The sequence below is a fragment of the Chiloscyllium plagiosum genome, unplaced genomic scaffold, assembly GCF_037043375.1.
Source record: "Chiloscyllium plagiosum isolate Xiang-an unplaced genomic scaffold, Cpla_swu_hap1 HiC_scaffold_24, whole genome shotgun sequence".
NCBI lineage: Eukaryota > Metazoa > Chordata > Chondrichthyes > Orectolobiformes > Hemiscylliidae > Chiloscyllium > Chiloscyllium plagiosum.
Genome location: NW_028270162.1, coordinates 4,811,149 through 4,831,086, shown reverse-complemented (window position 1 = coordinate 4,831,086; position 19,938 = coordinate 4,811,149). Strand labels below are relative to the sequence as shown.

The 19,938-nt window shown below is 40.3% G+C and overlaps 1 protein-coding gene across 4 annotated transcripts in view; it reads right to left on the bottom strand.

Annotated features, from left to right (window-relative positions):
- The window catches only part of sfswap (splicing factor SWAP), a 136,685-nt gene that overhangs the window by 4,322 nt on the left and 112,425 nt on the right, over positions 1-19,938 (bottom strand). For 3 of the 4 annotated variants that reach the window (XM_087999856.1, XM_087999855.1, XM_043715342.2), the window contains one exon: positions 260-332. In XM_087999856.1, coding sequence (XP_087855982.1) covers positions 260-332 — 73 coding nt within the window. Of the gene's footprint in view, positions 1-259; positions 333-3,069; positions 6,336-19,938 lie in introns of all 4 variants that reach the window. The other variant, XR_015761232.1, reaches the window with a different exon arrangement.

Here is a 19,938-nt window from a genome sequence, read left to right as displayed (position 1 = left end):
GTAGAAGCTTATTCACTGAACATGTTGAAGACAGAATTCAATAGATATATGGAGCTAACAACATCAAGGTGCAGGGAGATAGCATGGGAAAGTGAAGTTGAGGTAGATGATCAACGATGATCTAACTGAACAATGGAGTAGGGTTGATGGGTTCAATGGCCTACTCCTGTTCCCAAGTCCCTAAAGTGACAACCTTGCTAATGACACCCATATTCCAAAAATAAATAATAATGAAAAAGCTAGTATTATGAATTCCTACCTGAGTTATTTTACTCTGCATTGATGATAACAATTCTGGAGATGCTGTTTCATCCTTTTCCTGAGAGCCGCCCCTGTAAATGGGGGAAAAATTGTATTTTGATAGCTCTGCATTGAAACTGATGTCATTTGTCTGCAATGCATTGTGCAACAGGAACCCAATTATACTACATCAGAAAGTATCTGACATTGCTGCATCATTCACATAATGGATGTATATCTACAGCCCACCTCATTATTTTAATCAAACTTTTCCCTATAGTGTGTGCTATTTCTACTAATTTTGTTAAGTAACTGTAAGAAAACAAAAGACTGAAATATTTAACAATAAGCACTGAACTATATGGCAGAAAATTATGTATTAAATTTAAGGGCATAGTTCAAACTCAGTCCTATTGACAATTTAGCTTTGTTCTTAGTTCTTAACAGTTGGGTCTTTGCAAGACATCTGTTATTCACATTTGCATAATACAAAGCTGGAAAAATGTCCAAGAAAACTATTTTTAGCACAAACATGTGAACTTCCAGTCAACTCTAACATATCAGCCAAATAGAGATGTTTAGCATGTTCATGTGACTACACATTCACAATTCAAACTCTGTGGCTTGAGGAATAAATAAAAATCTGGTAAAATTAGAATACATGAGCTTGTGCAAAGCTGTCAACAAGTGAAGTGTCAAAACTTAACAGTAAAAAAATTTTTACCCGCACCAATAAATTTTAAAATAAAGGAAGACAAAACACTTAAAATTAAATTACTAATTGGGTGCAAAATCTGAAATCAATCTACTGTATGTTGTTAAATCAAAAAAGGCAGGGGGAGCCTGTGCTTGACAGGCCCAAAATGGTTTGGTTAACATGAAAAAAGGAAAATTAGTTTGTAATATCAAATGACATAAATTGAACTGATAGCAAATGGGCTTTGCCTTAATGTTTGAACTGGCTGGTGCAAATATTTTAACACATTGAAAGGGAGGGAACAAATCCAAACCTTGAATGTGCCCTGTTTCTGTGGTGTAATGGTTAGGGCATTGGCATTACACACGAGTGGACCCTGCTCAAAACTATGGAGAGATAGTCATGCAGCACGGAAACAGACCACTCGGTCCAACCCGTCCATGCCGACCAGATATCCCAACCCAATCTAGTCCCACTTGCCAGCACCCGGCCCATATCCCTCCAAACCCTTCCCATTCATATACCCATCCAAATGCCTCTTAAATGTTGCAATTGTACCAGCCTCCACCACATCCTCTCACAGCTCAGTTCCTGCACGTACCACCCTCTGCGTGAGAAAATTGCCCCTTAGGTCTCTTTTATATCTTTCCCCTCTCATCCTAAACCTATGCCCTCTAGTTCTGGACTCCCCGATCCCAGGGAAAAGACTTTGTCTATTTACTCTATCCATGCCCCTCATAATTTTGTAAACCTCTATAAGGTCACCCCTAAGCCTCCAACGGTCCAGGGAAAACAGCTCCAGCCTGTTCAGCCTCTCCCTATAGCTCAAATCCTCCAACCCTGGCAAAATCCTTGTAAATCTTTTCTGAACCCTTTCAAGTTTCACAACATCTTTTCAACAGGAAGGAGACCAGAACTGCACGCGATATTCCAACAGTGGCCTGACCAATGTCCTGTACAGCCGCAACATGACCTCCCAATTCCTGTACTCAATACTCTGACCAATAAAGGAAAGCATACCAAACGCCTTCTTCACTATCCTATCTATTTGCGACTCCACTTTCAAGGAGCTATGAACCTGCGCTCCAAGGTCTCTTTGTTCAGTAACACTCCCTAGGACCTTACCATTAAGTGTATAAGCCCTGCTAAGATTTGCTTTCCCAAAATGCAGCATCTCGCATTTATCTGAATTAAACTCCATCTGCCACTTCTCAACCCATTGGCCCATCTGATCCAGATCCTGTTGTAATCTGAGGTAACCCTCTTCACTGTCCATTACACCTCCAATTTTGGTGTCATCTGCAAACTTATGCTCGCATCCAAATCATTTATGTAAATGACAAAAAGTAGAGGACCCAGCACCGATCCTTGTGGCACTCCATTGGTCAGAGGCCTCCAGTCTGAAAAATAACCCTCCACCACCACCCTCTGTATTCTACCTTTGAGCCAGTTCTGAATCCAAATGGCTAGTTCTCCCCTTATTCCATGAGATCTAATCTTGCTAATCAGTCTCCCATGGGGAACCTTGTCAAATGCGTTACTGATGTCCATATAGATATTTGGACCCTCCTGTGTTGTAGTGGTATTGTCCCTGCTCAAGACCAGGGAGGCTGGATTCAAGTTCCACCTGCTTCAGAGGTGGTGTAATAACATCTCTGAACAGGTTGATTAGAAAAATAGGTTAATTAAAATAAAAGTAACAATCTTGAATGAAAGCAAAATACTGTGGATACTGGAGATCTAAAGTAAACACAAACTGCTAAAGAAACTCTGGTCTGATTGTTTCTGTCTCCAGAGATCCTAAGTTAATGCTTCAAGTCCAGTATGACTTCTGAAGAGGAGCAATACTGGACTTGAAACATTATCTGTTTCTCCCTCTACAGATGCTGCCAAAACTGATGAGTTTCTGCAGCATTCTTGATAAAATCTGTGGGTTTTTTGCTGTGATTTGCCCAAGTTATGGTTTTTCAAATTTAAATATGTATTCTATTCTATTTTAAGTAGTTATGTCATCTACACACAAGCTGGAGGGTAGGTTTTTGTTTCAAAGCACATTGATCTATCTCTCCATGTTTCTCCAAATCACACGAATTACTAATCATGTCTGTTATCAGCAAATTTAGGTGACCTACCTCTGGTAGGGTCTTCTCCATTCTTCAAATGAAGTTATCCTTCACATACCAATGAACAAGCCCAGTTGAATGGAGGGGAAAATAAAGCAGTGGGGCAATGCCCCTTCACAATTTAATTTAATGGTCAAATGATAGTTTTTTCCACCCTTTACAGTATAAATACTGCCCAGCAACATTCCTTAATTGTTTTTAAACCAAGGAAGTGGTGCCAATAGAGCTGACAGCTAGTTATATTTAATGTTTATAAAAAAAGCACAACAAGCCCATACTCCCAGACTAGGGGACAAAGGAGGAAGAGGGCAAGAAATTGGTATCAGGTGGATAGGTTAATCAAACGAAAAGAAAATAAGATCAACCAGAGATAGATTATCTTATTTTCTTATTCATTCATTATCCTCCAAAAACCAATGAAATCTAATCTAATTATGCCATTTTTCACTGAGAGACTTTCACATGCATCCTGGACCAACTCCTTGAGTACACATCCCCTTTAATAAATGGCTTTGCAAATACTACAGTAAAGCATTTTCTATGAGCTCTGCTAAGGTGTGCTCTGACTCTCAAAAACTGTCTCTCATTCACTGCAGGGGAAACAACTTTCAAACAAATTACAGAATACATTTAGTCAAGTTGTTACTTTTTAATTTGGAAAATCCTGCCAATATCCAAAGTCCATTTTAGCAGATTCAAAGAATTAGTAAAATCCTTGAAAATAGATCTTGGAAACTAATGTTACAATGATTCTGGGGCAATGGAGACAATGAAGACCTTCACCTCATTAAAGGTCTAAATAGCCATTCCACAAGCCTACAGCATTTCATGATTCAAAAGGCGGATTCTGCAACCTTTGCAACAAAGAAAGATCCAAACCACAACATAAATCTGTGGGCTTGCCTATTTCTAACATTCTTTTCATAAAAGGTGACTTCAGTGAATAGTTTTGCAATGAATAGCCAAAAGATGAATAGAAGCTTCCACAGCAGCTGCACAAACTGGTATAGAAACAGCTTTGATTCAGCAACGTTAACTATTCCAGAATAAGAGGGTTATTGTAAGCAGGGTGAATCCTTTCAGCTGGCATCACATGTTTCTGAAGGCTATTATAATTTCCAGTACATAAAATGATGTGCTCTGTCAGCCCTTTTTAATAAACAAGTAACTGCTGAAGGATGCAGGAGAAAAGTTACAAAATCCATCCTTCCACTTCCAAATTAGAAAATGGACCTTTGCAGTTGGAAATTAAAATGGAAAAGTTGTCCTTGGCTTCAAGGAATGCTACATCTTAAATGGCCAGCAGGAAATTTTTATAGTTTTCTTCCTTTACTGTCTAAAATTACTAGGTTAAGATGGGTACAGATGAGCAAAAGACCCAAAAGCTATCTCCTCCTAAGGAAAAATGGTCAAAGAACTGCAGGTTTAAACTCATCCTGTGGAGCCAGTGTTTATTACTAGAAGATCCACTTTTGAATAGTTTTATTAAACTTTATATGTTCCTGCGGACTTTGGCTAAACAGGAGGGTTGAGCAGGCTACATTGTGGTCATGATATTGGTGCCCAAGGTTCTGAAACAAACACATAGCAATCCACTTGGAAGTACAGCACATCTGTAGTCATCTGCATTGGGAAATGGTCCAAATGGTGCTATTATCTAGCAAGTGGCACTGTATTTTTCTGTGAAATGCAAGAATGCTGCAAATATTTCTCAACAAAATTTAACTTTAGGATGGTAACTCAAACAGCGCTGTCATAAAGTTCAGGTCAATACTAGGGCATGATGCCATTGAGTCTCTGATATTGCACTACAGCAGATAATGGTTCCAAACATAATTCACTGCAGGCATAAAGCCAAGATCTGGGTACCCTGGCTCAAGTATCCCAAAGTAATGCCTGATAGCACAACAGTTCCACCTTTAATACTCTTTATGATCAAGAATTTTTCGAACTTAAATACATTAGCAGATGACAGATGTGCAATACTGCCATTCTGTAGAAGTGCCCCGAGGGAGCACCTTATTCTTCCTTTCATTCTAAACCAGAGATCCTCCATCTGGTTAGCACGGCTTGTATGCTGTGCACCTGCTTTAACTGTAGCAGTGTGTGGAAATCCAGCAAGAATTTCACTGAAGTTACACTTTTAAATAAAATTCCCGTTGACTGACAACTGCTATAAATCATCAGCCACAATTTTCCAACCTGGATCAGGGTGTTTTGAGTTAGCACCATGGACACTTGTTGTGAGAACCACATTGTCCCAAGGACATTAAGTTTAAATCCATGCTCCCATTAACTTAAATATCTCAAGTTGCTGAAAGTGACAGAACTCTTATGTACCAAATAGGTAACAGCAGATACTTTTTAAATATCTAGGCTCACATACATAAAAGAACTCACATAAAAGAACTCAACAAGCAAACAGCAATAGCACAACTGACTTTCACAGGCTGAATCTTAGGTAACCGATGAACAGTGTTAAGAAATAGAATTCCTGGAAAACTGATAAGACTGATTTAATTAAGGAACTTCCCTTATCTTGAACTGGCTTTTTGTACAGTAGGACATTCAAGGCAAATGGGATTTTCAGGACAAATCTCACAATCTCTAGTTTTTAAAAGGAGATTTATCTCATGTGGAAGATTCTCTTCTTCATCCTATAACCTGATAAGGTTCTATTTAGGTAACAGCAAAGTAAGGAGTCTACTTAATAAACAAGGTGTTGTGAATCTACTGTCAATGATATTGAAAGCTGAAATTATGCACATCAGCTCTTGCAAGAAAATTATTCACTGATCCACAAGTGCAACAAACCAAAGATTTGTGCTGAAGTTATTCCATTTGACTGTAGTTACATTCCTTGAGTCCAAATCAAGCAGAAAATTGGTTTTAGATCAAACTACAAAAGAAATAGATGCTAGAGTTTGTGAAGACAGTGCCGAATGCAACTAATATCGGGAAGATGAAAAGTACTTGTTGAGGTTAGACCAGAGGGTTAGAAATTTTCTCTGAGTCCACTGTATCAAAGTTAGTTGACTAGACTCTTCAGATAAAGCCCTAGACCTGCTTTGTTCCCTAGACTCATCATGGTCAAACCTCTGGGAGTGCTTCTTGAGCTTTTATTTATTTATTTTTCCATAATGAAGTGGACTCCCTGGGCTCACTCATGGCATGTCTGGTGCTGCACAGGTTGGTATTCCTGTCTGCGTCGAGGTCTGCCATCCAATCTTCTAAAATCTGTTTCCAAGTTTTCAGTCTTTCTTTCTAGGTTCTCCCTGAAAAGTTGGCAGTGGGTACAGTATAATAAATTCAGTCCCATAAGAAGGCAGAGGCGGCAGTGGTCAGAAATCAGGAAGATCCAGTGACACTTGAAGCATATTTTAAACCTAAAAAAACTCATTTGAGTCTTGAAATAGATCAAGGTGCAAAGAAAACACTCCAACACTGATGGATTCCATTGTTACATTCGTGGAGAACAAGAAACACAAAGGTCAACTACCAGAACAATCCCATGTAAAGAGAATAAAGAGTAGCTGTGTCACCGGAACATCACAGACATCTTCTGCCCTCTGCCACATGTAGCCCCTGCATATATATAAAATTGCCACCTTCAGATTACATTATCAACAAAAAAAAAACGCAATTAAAGTTGCTCTGTATGGTCTGATTAACACATCGTGGCACAATCAAATACAGTATATATCCAATACCTGGACTGCATGACACAAGGTTATTGAGAGCAATTTGTTGATTGAATAGAAACTGTAATGCCCACTGAGAGAGGTACGCAATGTCCAGTTTGCGCACACATTTTATATTATAAACATGTTCTGAAAAGTTTTATAATGATACAAAGATACTAACCATTTAACTTTTTGACAGGCTCAAATGTTGTTAACATTACTAAAGACTATTTATAATAGCAGTGGTGTACAAATCCAGTCAATGAAATCCAGTTTTAATGAAATCCAGTACTTGAATTTATCATATGTTTGCCTTCTTCTTAAATATAATTAAATATAACACTTGTTATACTCAAGAACTGACAATAACCAGTCCTGCAGAATGCACATTTCCAGAAGGTAAAAGGCAAGTGTTAGAAATAATTTTGCGTATAGAATTTCCAGCCCCAAGCTGCCACACAGTAGCAAGGCTCAAGACACCTTGAAGTATGCTAAAACAGCATGTTAAATGCTGAATATGGCTTGCAAGTCAAGGGGAAAACTAAAAAAAAATGGAATCATAGCAATGTTAGTTCACAAGGTTTGATATTTATCCTGTGAGGAGAAACGGTATTCCAGAATCACTAATTACCTGGATTTCCCAAGATTTTCCTAACCAAATGTCTACCTATTACTGTTTTCCTATGTTTCTATTAAAATAATGTGACATATGAACATAATCTTTGAGAATCTACACTTTGCCATAATGCAAATGGCTTCATTAATTTACTAATCTTAAAAAAAACTGGTGATGTTCACATTTGCAATGGGCAAAACTGTCTTAGGAGCAATTGAACCATTATCATTCCTGAAGAAGGGCTTATGCCCGAAACGTCGATTTTCCTGCTCCTCGGATGCTGCCTGGCCTGCTGGGTTTTTACAGCACGACATTTTTCAACTCCATTTTCCTCCTCTATCCACTTTTCACAGTCCATCTAAAAGCTATCTATCCTCAATGCACAGTATTTGGAAAATTAAAGAACTGAAGATTCTGATGGATTGTAATATTATTTAAGAACAAGTTTAACACTAGAAAATCCCACGAGTGTTAACATCAACTTCTACAAGGGGATTGCTAGACTACCCTGTTGTGAGTTAGATTTTCTTTCATTTATGAAGCCCTGTAACTTTAGCAAAATAGAAACAAGCAATTGTTGAGTATTTGGGGGCTGCTTGCAACAAGGGAATATGAAGTCATTTCTAAAGGTTCACCATACAGGAGCCACACTAGTCATGTGATCACCTTGCACTCTCAACAAATTGACATGAACTATACCAAAATACAGAAAGGATCACTCAAATGGTGACCAGACTTGAGCATATAGACAAAAACAAATATAGCAAGACCAGAATATTTGCTGGTTTGACTGGTCAGGTTTAAACTGTAACACGTCAAACAAAAGTAGATTTGTTGCTAAATGTAAAGTAATTGCCTAGATTGGTCGGAATGTTTAGAACAGTGTTAGGACATTAAGGTTTCACAATCCAACAAATTGATACCTCCATTCCAACAAGGTACCATGGTCTTGGTAAAAATTACATGTTAATTTCCTAAGATTGTCAAGACACAAAGAATTTCAGGTATAAATTGATTTGGGCTGTGCAAATTGCCCTAGATGAACGCAAGGAACAAGGTGCATCTATTGCTAGGTCAAGCACTCAACCATGGTCAAGATAAGCATCAATAATGTAATCTTTACAGGATTTCTATTGCTAGGAAATTACCAGCTCTGGACTGTATTTTTTTGTTAAAATAATGACTTTAGTTCATTATGTGGGGAAGTGCTACAAAGCAACAATAGTTTAATGTGGCAGACAACAACTGAAATGAGGGCAACACAATGTTGGTGTTTTTATTAAATTCTTTCATGGAATGCATGTGTCACTGGCAAAGTAAAATTAACTGTCCACTCTAACTGCCCTTAAGAAGAGGCGGCATGGTAGGTCAGTGGTTAGTTAGCACTGCTGCCTCATTGCGCTCAAGACCTGGGTTTGATTCCAGCCTTGGGTTACAGTCTGTGTGGAGTTTGCACGTTCTCCCCATGTCTGCATGGGTTTCCATTCTGTGCTCTGGTTTCCTCCTACATTCCAAAGATGTGCAGGTTAGGTGGACTGGACGTGCTAAATTGATGACTAGGGATATGCAGGCTAGGTGGATTAGCAGTGGTAATGTGGGGTTTCAAGGATAGGGTAGAAGGCTGGGTCTGAAAGGGATACTTTTCAGAGGCTGGATCAGTGGTGCTGGAAGAGCACAGCAATTCAGGCAGCATTCGAGGACAGGCAAAATCGACGTTTCGGGCAAAAGCCCTTCATCAGGAATAAAGGCAGAGAGCCTGAAGCGTGGAGAGATAAGCTAGAGGAGGGTGGGGGTGGGGATAGAGTACAATAGGTCAGTGGGGGAGGAGATGAAGGTGATAGGTCAGGGAGGAGAGGGTGGAGTGGATCGGTGGAAAAGGAGCTGGGCAGGTCGGACAAGTCAAGGGGACAGTGTTGCTGGAGGTTAGAAACTAGGATGAGGTGGGGGAAGGGGAAATGAGGAAGCTGTTGAAGTCCACATTGATGCCCTGGGGTTGAGGTGTTCCGAGGCGGAAGATGAAGCGTTCTTCTTCCATGCGTCTGGTGGTGAGGGAGCGGCGGTGGAGGAGGCCCAGCACCTCCATATCCTCGGCAGAGTGGGAGGGGGAGTTGAAATGTTGAGCCACGGGGCAGTTTGGTTGATTGGTGCTGGTGTCTTGGAGATGTTCCCTAAAGCGCTCTGCTAGGAGGCGCCCAGTCTCCCCAATGTAGAGGAGACCGCATCGGGAGCAACGGATACAATAAATGATATTAGTGGATTTGCAGGTAAAACTTTGATGGATGTGGAAGGCTCCTTTAGGGCCTTGGATGGAGGTGAGGGAGAAGGTGTGGGCACAGGTTTTACAGTTCCTGCGGTGGCAGGGGAAAGTGCCAGGATGGGAGGGTGGGTGGTAGGGGGGCGTGGACCTGACCAGGTAGTCACGGAGCGTCAGTGAACACTTGGTGGGCCAAATGGCCTCGTTATGCACTGTAGGAGTTCTATGATTCTAAAACAGTGATAAGCCACTCTGTGATGCTGTCATTCACGTGGTATAAGTACAATCACTATGTTGCATAGGTTAGAGTTCCAAGATTTTGACCTGGTGAATATATTATTAAATTGACCCATGTGAATATATTATTAAATCAGCATGATTTAAGACTTGGATGGGACCTCACAGGTCAGTGGTGTTGCTCCCAAGCATCTGTTGCCTTTGTTCTTATGGATGGTGGAAGCCATGGGTCGGGAAGGCACTGTTAGCCTTCAACAATCTTCCTCATTCTAAAGGTGACTTCAAACAATAAAAATAATTTTCCTCCTGATTTCCACTGACTTCAATTTTACTGGATATTCTGAGTGCACACAGTTAAATGCTGCTTTTATATTAAAAGCAGTCACATTTACCTCTGTAATTCAGTTCTGTTTGGATCAAGGATGTAGTGGGTTGTGGAGCTGAGCGGTCCTGATGGAACATAAACTGAGCATCAGTGAGAAGACTATTAGTAAGCAATGCTTAAAATCATTGTCAACACCCTTAGTCTACCACCTTGCTAATGACGGAGAGTAAATTGATGGGGAGGTAATTAGCTGATTAAAACTGAACTGTTTATTTTGGAAAAGATATATCCTGACAATTCCTGACATTGTCGGGCAGATGCTAGTGTCGTTCCTCTATTGAACTAGCTTGGCTTTACAACTCTTTCTAAAGCACACATTTTCAGTACTACTGCTGGAAAGTTGTCAGGGTTCATAGCTTTTGCAGTACCCAATACTTAAGATCTTTTGGAGTGATCAGAATTGGCTGAAGATTGGTAACTGTGATGTTGGGAGCTTCACGAGGAGGACAAGATTCAATATCACTGCTGGTTAAAGATTTCTGCAAATGCTTAAACCTTGCCATTTCTACAAAAGTGCTGCACTCCAATATTATTGAGGATGGAGATCTTCATGAAGACTCCTCTAGTAAACTGGTTAATCGTCCACCACTATTCATGACGTGGCAGGGTTGCAAAGTTTTGATCTGATTCATTGGTTGTGGGACCATGGCGTCACCTATAGAATGCGGTTTTCATTGTTTAGCATGCACATAGTCTGGTGTTGTAGCATCACTAGGTAAACACCTCATTATTAGACATATCTTTGCTGTTTCCAACAAACTGCATTTCTCTGAATGTATCTGGTGACAAAAATCCTGTAATTATAGTATCGTTGATGATCAGTAATGAACTACAAATATTGCCATTTGAAATTTTGGAAGTACGCGGGTAGAGATGCTAATTTTCCTTTGTGTATTTATGTAGGTTTCAGCCAAAACGTCATGCCTCACTGGGATAGCATATTGGAAAACAAGACCCTGATATTCCTGGAGGCATAAAAGTTATCAAGATTTTCAAAACATGCCAAATTCCCCAATTTACCTGATTTTCAGATCCAGGCTGACTGAAAACAGTTTCTGTACTTAACAAGTTACTGTTTATTATAAACAATCATGAACTGTCAACATATAACTACCAGTTAAAATTCTAAAACCATCATAAACTCCCCATTACTTACACACCACAACACATATACACATGATTAAAAAAGACCATGAATGCTATGGATGGAGAGACTGAGAAGATAGTTCAATGGTTCCAGTTCACAGGATTTGTTGAGATAATTCTTTTGCTGATCAAAATGCTGCTTCTCAGTTTCCTTCTCCGAATGATTTCACTGGTTTAGAGTGCGCAAAAGGAGCTGATTCACACGGTCTGTGATGCAGCAATTAAAAGTCATGGATGATAGCAATTGCTGGAGGAAAAATAAACTGGTTTTCTTTTGGCTTAAAGTAGCCTTTATTGCAAAGAATAGATAGAGTTCCTGAGCTGGTGCAAGTTAGAAGACTACTCTGCATCTTGCTCGTAGCCCCAAGCCTTTCAGTTACTTGAGAACCAATTGCACAGTTGCTGGCAGGCAGAAAGTCTTTGTCATCGATAATTGGTCACTAATCCACAGACCAATCAGCTACCTGTTGCCAACTAAAGCACCTTTCGTGTACACCCATTCAGCGCCAGCATGTCTGCAAGCTACACTTCAATGTAAAACAGTGCTTACAATGAGTGTCAAGTTACTTGCTTTCAAACATGCAGCAGTCCTTGAATTTTAAAACTTCTTTTAATTGTGGACTAAAATGAGAAACTTACAGAAAATACTTTTTAAAAAGACTTTGACAAACACCCCCTTGTCCCATGTTCCCATGCTAGAAGACTCAGTGAAGCATTTTCACTGCCCCAGCCAGACACACACCAAATTCATTCAATCTCTCTCCTTCTAACTCAGCTCCCCACTTTTTCACTAATACCCACTGCTTACTTAACGTCTCCTGCACACTCTCCTATCTGGATTTCTCCACAATAAAACCCGCAAGTACGGCAGATGCTGTAGATCAGTTCTGAGGAAGGGTCACTGCTCTCGAAATATGAACTCTGATTTCTCTTCATAGATGCTGCCACACCCGCTGAGGTTTTCTAGCAATATTTGTTTTTGTTCCTGGATTTCTCCATTATGCCCAGGTGGAGGAGAATGGAAGTGCTGTCAGTTGCTGAGAGTGTGCAGCTTCATGATTGGCTGATTTAAGTCAAAGACATTTAACGTTTAAAAACTTGGTTAGTGCAGGCCCATGAAGCTGCCTGACTGTCAGCAGTGAAGCACTGTCAACCAAATGGACAGATCGATTTTTAAAATTAAATACAGGAGATCAGAAGAGTCCAACTGGCAACAATTCCTGATAACTAGCGTTAAATCTTGATGGTCTGTCCATTTCCTAGAATTTGTTTTTTTTTAACATAGCAATTTGATACAATTTAATGGCTTAATCCTGTATCAGAGGGCCTTTAAGAGTCAACCACATAGCAATGACAGAAAGGACAGAAGATTTCTGTCCCTAAATGGAATTAGTCAACTGAATGAATTTCTGCAACAATTCAGACATCATGAGTAGAAAAACAAAGCACTGGAGAAACTCAGCACGTCTGGTAGCATCTGTGGAGAGAGAACTACAGTTCATGCTTCAAGTTTAAAATGGCTTTTCAGAATTTTTGTTTCTACTTCAGATCTCCAGCATCCACAGCATTTTGGGAAGTCAATGCCTCGAAGTATTATTGCTGAACCCTTAATTCGGACACTCAGTTAATGTTTTGGGGACCTGGGCTCAATCCCACCATGGCAGATGGTGGAATTTGAATTCAATTTTAAAAATCTGGAATTAAGAGTCTACTGAAACCATTGCCGAGTGTCAGAAAAACCCATCTGGCTCACTAATGTTCTCCAGGGAAGGAAATCTGCCATCCTCACCTGATCTATATGTAACTCCAGACCTACAGCAATCTGGCTGACTTTCAACTGCCCTCTGAAATGGCACAGCAAACCATTCAATTCAAGGGCAGTAGGGACAGGCAATAAATGCTGACTAGCCAGTGACACCCATGTCTCCCTAGTGAATAATAAAAAAATTCCCTTTACTGAATCATTATTACTGCTTTTGATTCCAGATTTAATCACTTGGTCAAATTTAAATTTCCTCAGCTGCCACAATGGGAAATTGGCCCCTGGAATACCAATCCAGTAACATACATATTATGGCACCATATGCATGGCATTTGGCAATTTGGTGTATTATTTTGGGATTTGCATTTTAAAATAGCAGATCATTGATGTGAAGGTAACATTTTTAAACAGGTCAGATAATTTGAAACAGTGATCTAAGCACATCAATTGCAAGAAAGCAGGTGCCTGGCAGGATCCCTGTCATGCTAACAGATGGAATGTTCATGCTACTGAGTTTACAACTGGCCAGGAAGTCATTAGTTTTAGCTTTGGGTTCAGCTCAGTTCAGACGGGAGAATCAAGTTTTAGAGCTGAAAATGTGTTGCTGGAAAAGCCCTTCTTCAGGCTTATGCCCGAAACGTCGATTCTCCTGTTCCTTGGATGCTGCCTGACCTGCTGCATTTTTCCAGCAACACATTTTCAGCTCTGATCTCCAGCATCTGCAGTCCTCACTTTCTCCTCGAAGAATCAAGTTTGAGCTCAGGAAACCCAGTCACTCTATCTGTGGTGTTATTAGTTTGTGGAGGTTCAAAGCCAGGAGAGACTGCATAGAAATCTTCACATTGTTCAAACTGAAAAACTGTAGAAAGTTCATATCTGTTATTCAGAATGGAACTGCAAAGCTGTCTCAGCAGTCCAAGGTAAAGAAACTGGAAAGAGTCAGTTAAGTAAAAAGTTTAAGAGTGCAGATAGGAGGCATATTTCATAGGTAGGCTACACTGAGGTTAGAAGCTGAGTGGCTCTGACAAAACCTAAATGAGACCAGTAAGCAAGTGCTACTTGTTGATGACCATTTTCATCATTTTATTGATTAAAAGTAGATTGGGGCACTATTAAGCCAGGTTAGACTTGCCATCCAATTTGTTAGGTAAATGTCAATATCTTAGTTGTACTCTAACACCTTTGTTAGAGGAGCAACTAATACTACAGCAAAAATCTTCCACACTTTTGTCTGAGTGTTGTAATGACTCATAGCGCCTTAGTGTCTACTGCCTTTTCTTGATATCACCCTGCAATAAGTCAAGTTTTCAGAAGATTTGAATCTGTAATGATGGGTCCCTTAGGAAGGGGCCAAGAAGGATTTTATATTTTATACTTCCGACTGAAGACATTATGCGAATACTCCAGTTTGCCTTTTGTATTAAGTGCTTTCGGTGTTTCCTATTGTTGAGAATTGAGTTATCAAGTGTACCTGCTGCCTCTTGTTGGGTTGTTCTGATTGTCCACCATCCACATCTGGCTAGACTGCAAAAATTATTTGATTTGTTGATGAGCTTGCTCAGTGCATTCTGTTATATGCTGCTTCTGCTGTCTAGCATGCAAGTAGTTGTATCATATAACTTATCTCTCATTTTTAGGTATACTTGATGCTGCTCCTGGCATGCCCTCTACACATTCATCAAACAAAGACTGATCCCTGGCTTGACAATTGTGGAGTGAGGAAATTCCAGAACCTTTAGTTAAAGTGATAGAATATAATTCTGATATCCAACCAAGGGGTTGACCAATTTTAGGTTGCTTACATGTGTTTCAAATCTCAAGTGCAGTGGTGGTGCCACAATGATATAGGGTGTCCAGCTCTGGTGGTAACTCATCCTGATATTGTGATTGGTAAATCTGCAACATATGGATTGTTGAGGATGCAATCAAGTCATTTTTCTTCCTCCTTGGCTGTTGCTGGTCCATTCTCGGACCTATGTTGTTTTAGGATTTTGCTATCGCTGTCAATAGTGATGCTACTGTGACACTTGGTGATGGATGCTGAAGTCTTCTACCCAGACTACTTTCTGTACTATTGTCACCCAGTGTTATTCCTAAGTGCTCTTGAGCATGGAAAAGTAGATTTATCAGCTTGTGGGGTACGTTGATAATCAGAAGGCTTCCTTGCACATGTTGGACTTCATGACATGAAACTTCATTGACTGAACCCAATGTCGAGGATTACCAGGGCAACTCTGAAGACCGATTCGCTGATGGGACAAGCTATACCTTTCAGCCATGGTTCCATGAGTGGTGACTGTCAAGCTGTTGTTTGAAGTCTTTGGGACAGCTCTCCCAATTTTGGTACTAGCCCCCAATTGTTATTAAGGACAAGTTGGCAGAATGAACATGGGTTTGCCATTGTTTCTGGTAACTGAGCTACTGCAGTGTGATCTGTCTGATTTTGTTCCTTTCTTGAAACCTTCTAGTCATCTTAGACAACTGAGGTTTGCTAGGTCATTTGAGGACTGTTAAAAATTAAACCACATTGTTATGGATCTGGAGCCACATTAAGGCACACCAGGTCAAGATTTCAACCCAGGAAAAATATTCACGAGCCTAATGGGCATCGAAACCCTTCGATGGCCACAAGGTCACTATTTTGACTAGCCTTTTTGGAAGAGGAATATTTACTGTTCCTGGTCCTGATAAGATTTGAATGGTTCAGCTTTCAGAAGCTAGTTCTAAACGTCTTTCCTACTGAATCATTCTCCGGCATTTACCTGGAACCTGGAGAATGATTCAGCAGGAAAGATGTTTAGAACTAGCTTCTGAAAGCTGAACCATTCAAACCTTAACTGGACCAAGACCGGTAAATATTCCTTTTCCAAAAAGGCTAGTCAAAATACTTATGTCTGCATTACTGGCTTGTGTCACCAGAAGAAACTGGGATTTTGGTATGCTTCTATCTCTGTAAACCTGATCACCCCTCCCCTCTCATGATTGATACTAAAGTATGCCACTGTTTCTGATATTCATAACTTCCCCAACAATATTCTATAGCTGCTTAGATCTTGACTCTGTCAACAGGGAGATATCAGATTATCCTATCAGCCACAGAAACATGTTTGGTCCTTTTGTTTATGAATTCACTTCTGAAATTTCACAGGGGAAAGGACGATATTAAACCTGGTCTTCACTCATATATTTTAGGCTACTATTTACTGGGTGGCATGGTGGCTCAGTGGTTAGCACTGCTGTCTCATAGTGCCAGTGATCTGGGTTCGATTCCACCCTTGAGCGATTGTCAGTATGGAGTTTGCACATCTTCCCAGTTTCTGCTGGGTGCTCTGGTTTCAAAGATGTGCAAGTTAGGTGGACTGCCCATGCGAAATGACTCAGTGTCCAGAGATATATGGACTAGGTGGATTAGACATGGAAATGCATGGTTATATGGATAGGGTAGGGAATTGGTCTGTGTTGGATGCTCTTCATTGGGCCGAATGGGAATCTATGGATGTATTGTATGGATGTATAAATGAATGAAAAGATAGCCTTGCTATTTATGAAGATCTTTTTAACTATCATACGTTCAGCTTTTTTTTTCATCTATTGTTAAAGAACATCTGTTGTTTCTTGTGAGTAGATTTCGGTGATTACTAATCCGATTAGTCAACAGCAAAAATTAAACATGTGATCTATTAAACCAGGTTTCATTCTAGGATCTGACTTGTTCAGTATTACCACCAGTTTGATCAAATTAAAATGTGTTTGAAGGAGGACGGAACTAAAAAAATGAACATGCTGAGGAAGCCAACTGTGACAGCATGAATGTCTAATCGTATTAAAACAACAAGATAATTATCAATGGAGAACTGAGAGCCCTGAAGGATATTAATAGAATTGAAGATAAGAATAAAGCAAAAATAAACACAATAAATCATTCATTGGTGGAGTATCTGCATTGATACCCATTCAATCAAGCTCTACAATTAAAATCAATGACTTTGACAGAAGTGCATAGAAGGCATACTTTAAGGTGAGATCAGGAGTCACTGCTGGCTTTCATTATGATACATTAAAAGGTGAGGTCTCATTGAATTAGAAACAGGTCAACATTACTGTATTTCAGTTTAAAAAAAGGCAATTAAATAAAATGGAGATCTAAAGTTCAATTGGCCTAGAAATTGCCAATACCAAGATGGTTATCAAAGATAGAAATTACTGGAGAAACTCAGCAGGTCTAATTCTGAAGGGTCACTGGACTCGAAACAGTAACTCTGCTTTCTCTCCACAGATGGTTTGATACTGAGCTCTGAAAGTCTCCTGAAATAGATTCGGGCCCCTCATAGTCCTGCTTGGATTGGGACCTGGCACGTCAATTTATACAACTTTTTTTTCAATAAAGCAGACACCAATGACTCATTTGCAGTTCTTCTGTGTGTAAGCCACCTTCCACAACATTGTTGCCTGACATGTGATCATACAGGCAGCACCACTTTTGCTCTTGGCAGCTGGGGTACTTCTGCATGCGTGTTGTTGTCAATAAATACAGCCAAGAATACAAAAAGATCGACTTGAAAGTAATCTAATAGCTAACCACTTCAGAGGGAGATCTGTCTAACTAATTTCACTGATTCTTTTGGAGGCGGCGGCTATATTGCAGTTGAACATCAGATACATTTTTTTCCCCAAAGAAAGTCTTAGGTAAAAGCCGAAGGTAACAGAAGCTCGTAAGAACTTAAGTTCCTTGCAAGTGGAGTCACAAGTAGATAGGATAGTGAAGAAGGCTTTCCATATGCTTTCTTTTATTGTTCAGAGTATTGAGTACAGGAATTGGGAGGTCATGTTGCAGCTGTACAGGATGTTGGTTAGGTCATTTTTGGAATATTGTGCACAATTCTGGTCTCCCTGCCAGAGGAAGGATGCTGCGAAACTTGAAAGGTTTCAGAAAAGATTTACAAGGATGTTGCCAGGGCTGGAGGGTTTGAACTATACAGAGAGGCTGAATAGGCTGGGGCTATTTTCCCTGTAGCATCAGACATTGAGGGGTGACTGTATAGAGGTTTATAAACTCATGCAAGGCATGGACAGGGTAAATCGACTGCCTCAGGTGCGGAATCCAGAACTGGAGGGCATAGGTTTAGGGTGAGAGGGGAAAGATTTAAACGGGACCTAAGGCGGCGACTTTTTCACACAGAGGGTGGTACATGTATGGAATGAGCTGCCTGAGGAAGAGGTGGAGGCTAGTACAATTGCAACATTTAAAAGGCATCTGGATCAGAATATGAATAGGAAGGGTTTAGAGGGATATGGACCAAGTGCTGGCAAATGAAAATAAATTAATTTAGCAATTACAAAAATATGGCTCAAGGATGGACAGGACTGGCAGCTTAATGTTCCAGGATACAAATGCTACAGGAAGGATAGAAAGGGAGGCAAGAGAGGAGAGGGAATGGCGTTTTTGATAAGGGATAGCATTACTGCTGTACTGAGGGAGGATATTCCCGGAAACACATCCAGGGAAGTTATTTGGGTGGAACTAATAAATAAGCTGCTCCTCGGATGCTGCCTGAACTGCTGTGCTCTTCCAGCACTACTAATCCAAAACCTTATTGGGATTGTATTATAGACCCCCTAAGAGTCAGAGGGAAATTGCAAAACAAACTTGTAAGGAGATCTCAGCTATCTGTAAGAATAATACGGTGGTTATAATAGGGAATTTTAACTTTCCAAACATAGGCTGGGACTGCCATAGTGTTAAGGGTTTAGATGGAGAGGAATTTGTTAAGTGCGTACAAGAAAACTTTCCGATTCAGTATGTGGATGTACCTACTACAGAAACTGCAAAACTTGACCTACTCTTGGGAAATAAGGCAGGGCAGGTGACTGAGGTGTCAGTGGGGGAGCATTTTGGGGCCAGTGACCATAATTCTATTAGATTTAAAATAGTGATGGAAAAGGATAGACCAGATCTTAAAGTTGAAGTTCTAAATTGGAGAAAGGCCAATTTTGACGGTACCAGGCAAGAACTTTCGAAAGCTGATTGGGGGCAGATGTTCGCAGGTAAAGGGATGGCTGGACAATGGGAAGCCTGCAGAAATGAGAATCCAGAGAAAGTACATTCCTGTTAGGATGAAAGGAAAGGCTGGCAGGTATAGGGAATGCTGGATGACTAAAGAAATTGAAGGTTTGGTTAATAAAAAGGAGGAAGCATATGTCAAGTATAGATAGGATAGAGCGAGTAAATCCTTAGAAGAGTATAAAAGCAGTAGGAGTATACTTAAGAGGGAAATCAGGACGGCAAAACGGGGACATGAGGTAGCTTTGGCAAATAGGGTTAAGGAGAATCCAAAAGGTTTTTATAAAACTATAGGGGTAACGAGGGAGAAAACAGGGCCCCTCAAAGATCTGCAAGGCAGCCTTTGTGTGGAGCCGCAGAAAATGGGGGAGGTACTAACCAAGTATTTTGCATCAGTATTTACTGTGGAAAAGGATATGGAAGATACAAAATGTAGGGAAATAGATGGTGACACCTTGAAAAAGGTCCATATTACAGAGGAGGTGCTGGATGTCTTGAAACGCATAAAGGTGGATAAATCCCCAGGACCTGATCAGGTGTACCCTAGAACTCTGTGGGAAGCTAGAGAAGAGATTGCTGGGCCTCTTGCCGAGATATGTGTATCATCGACAGTCACAGGTGAGGTGCCGGAAAACTGGAGGTTGGCTAACGTGGTGCCATTGTTTAAGAAGGGTGGTAAGAACAAGCCAGGGAACTACAGGCCAGTGAGGCTGACGTCAGTGGTGGGCAAGTTG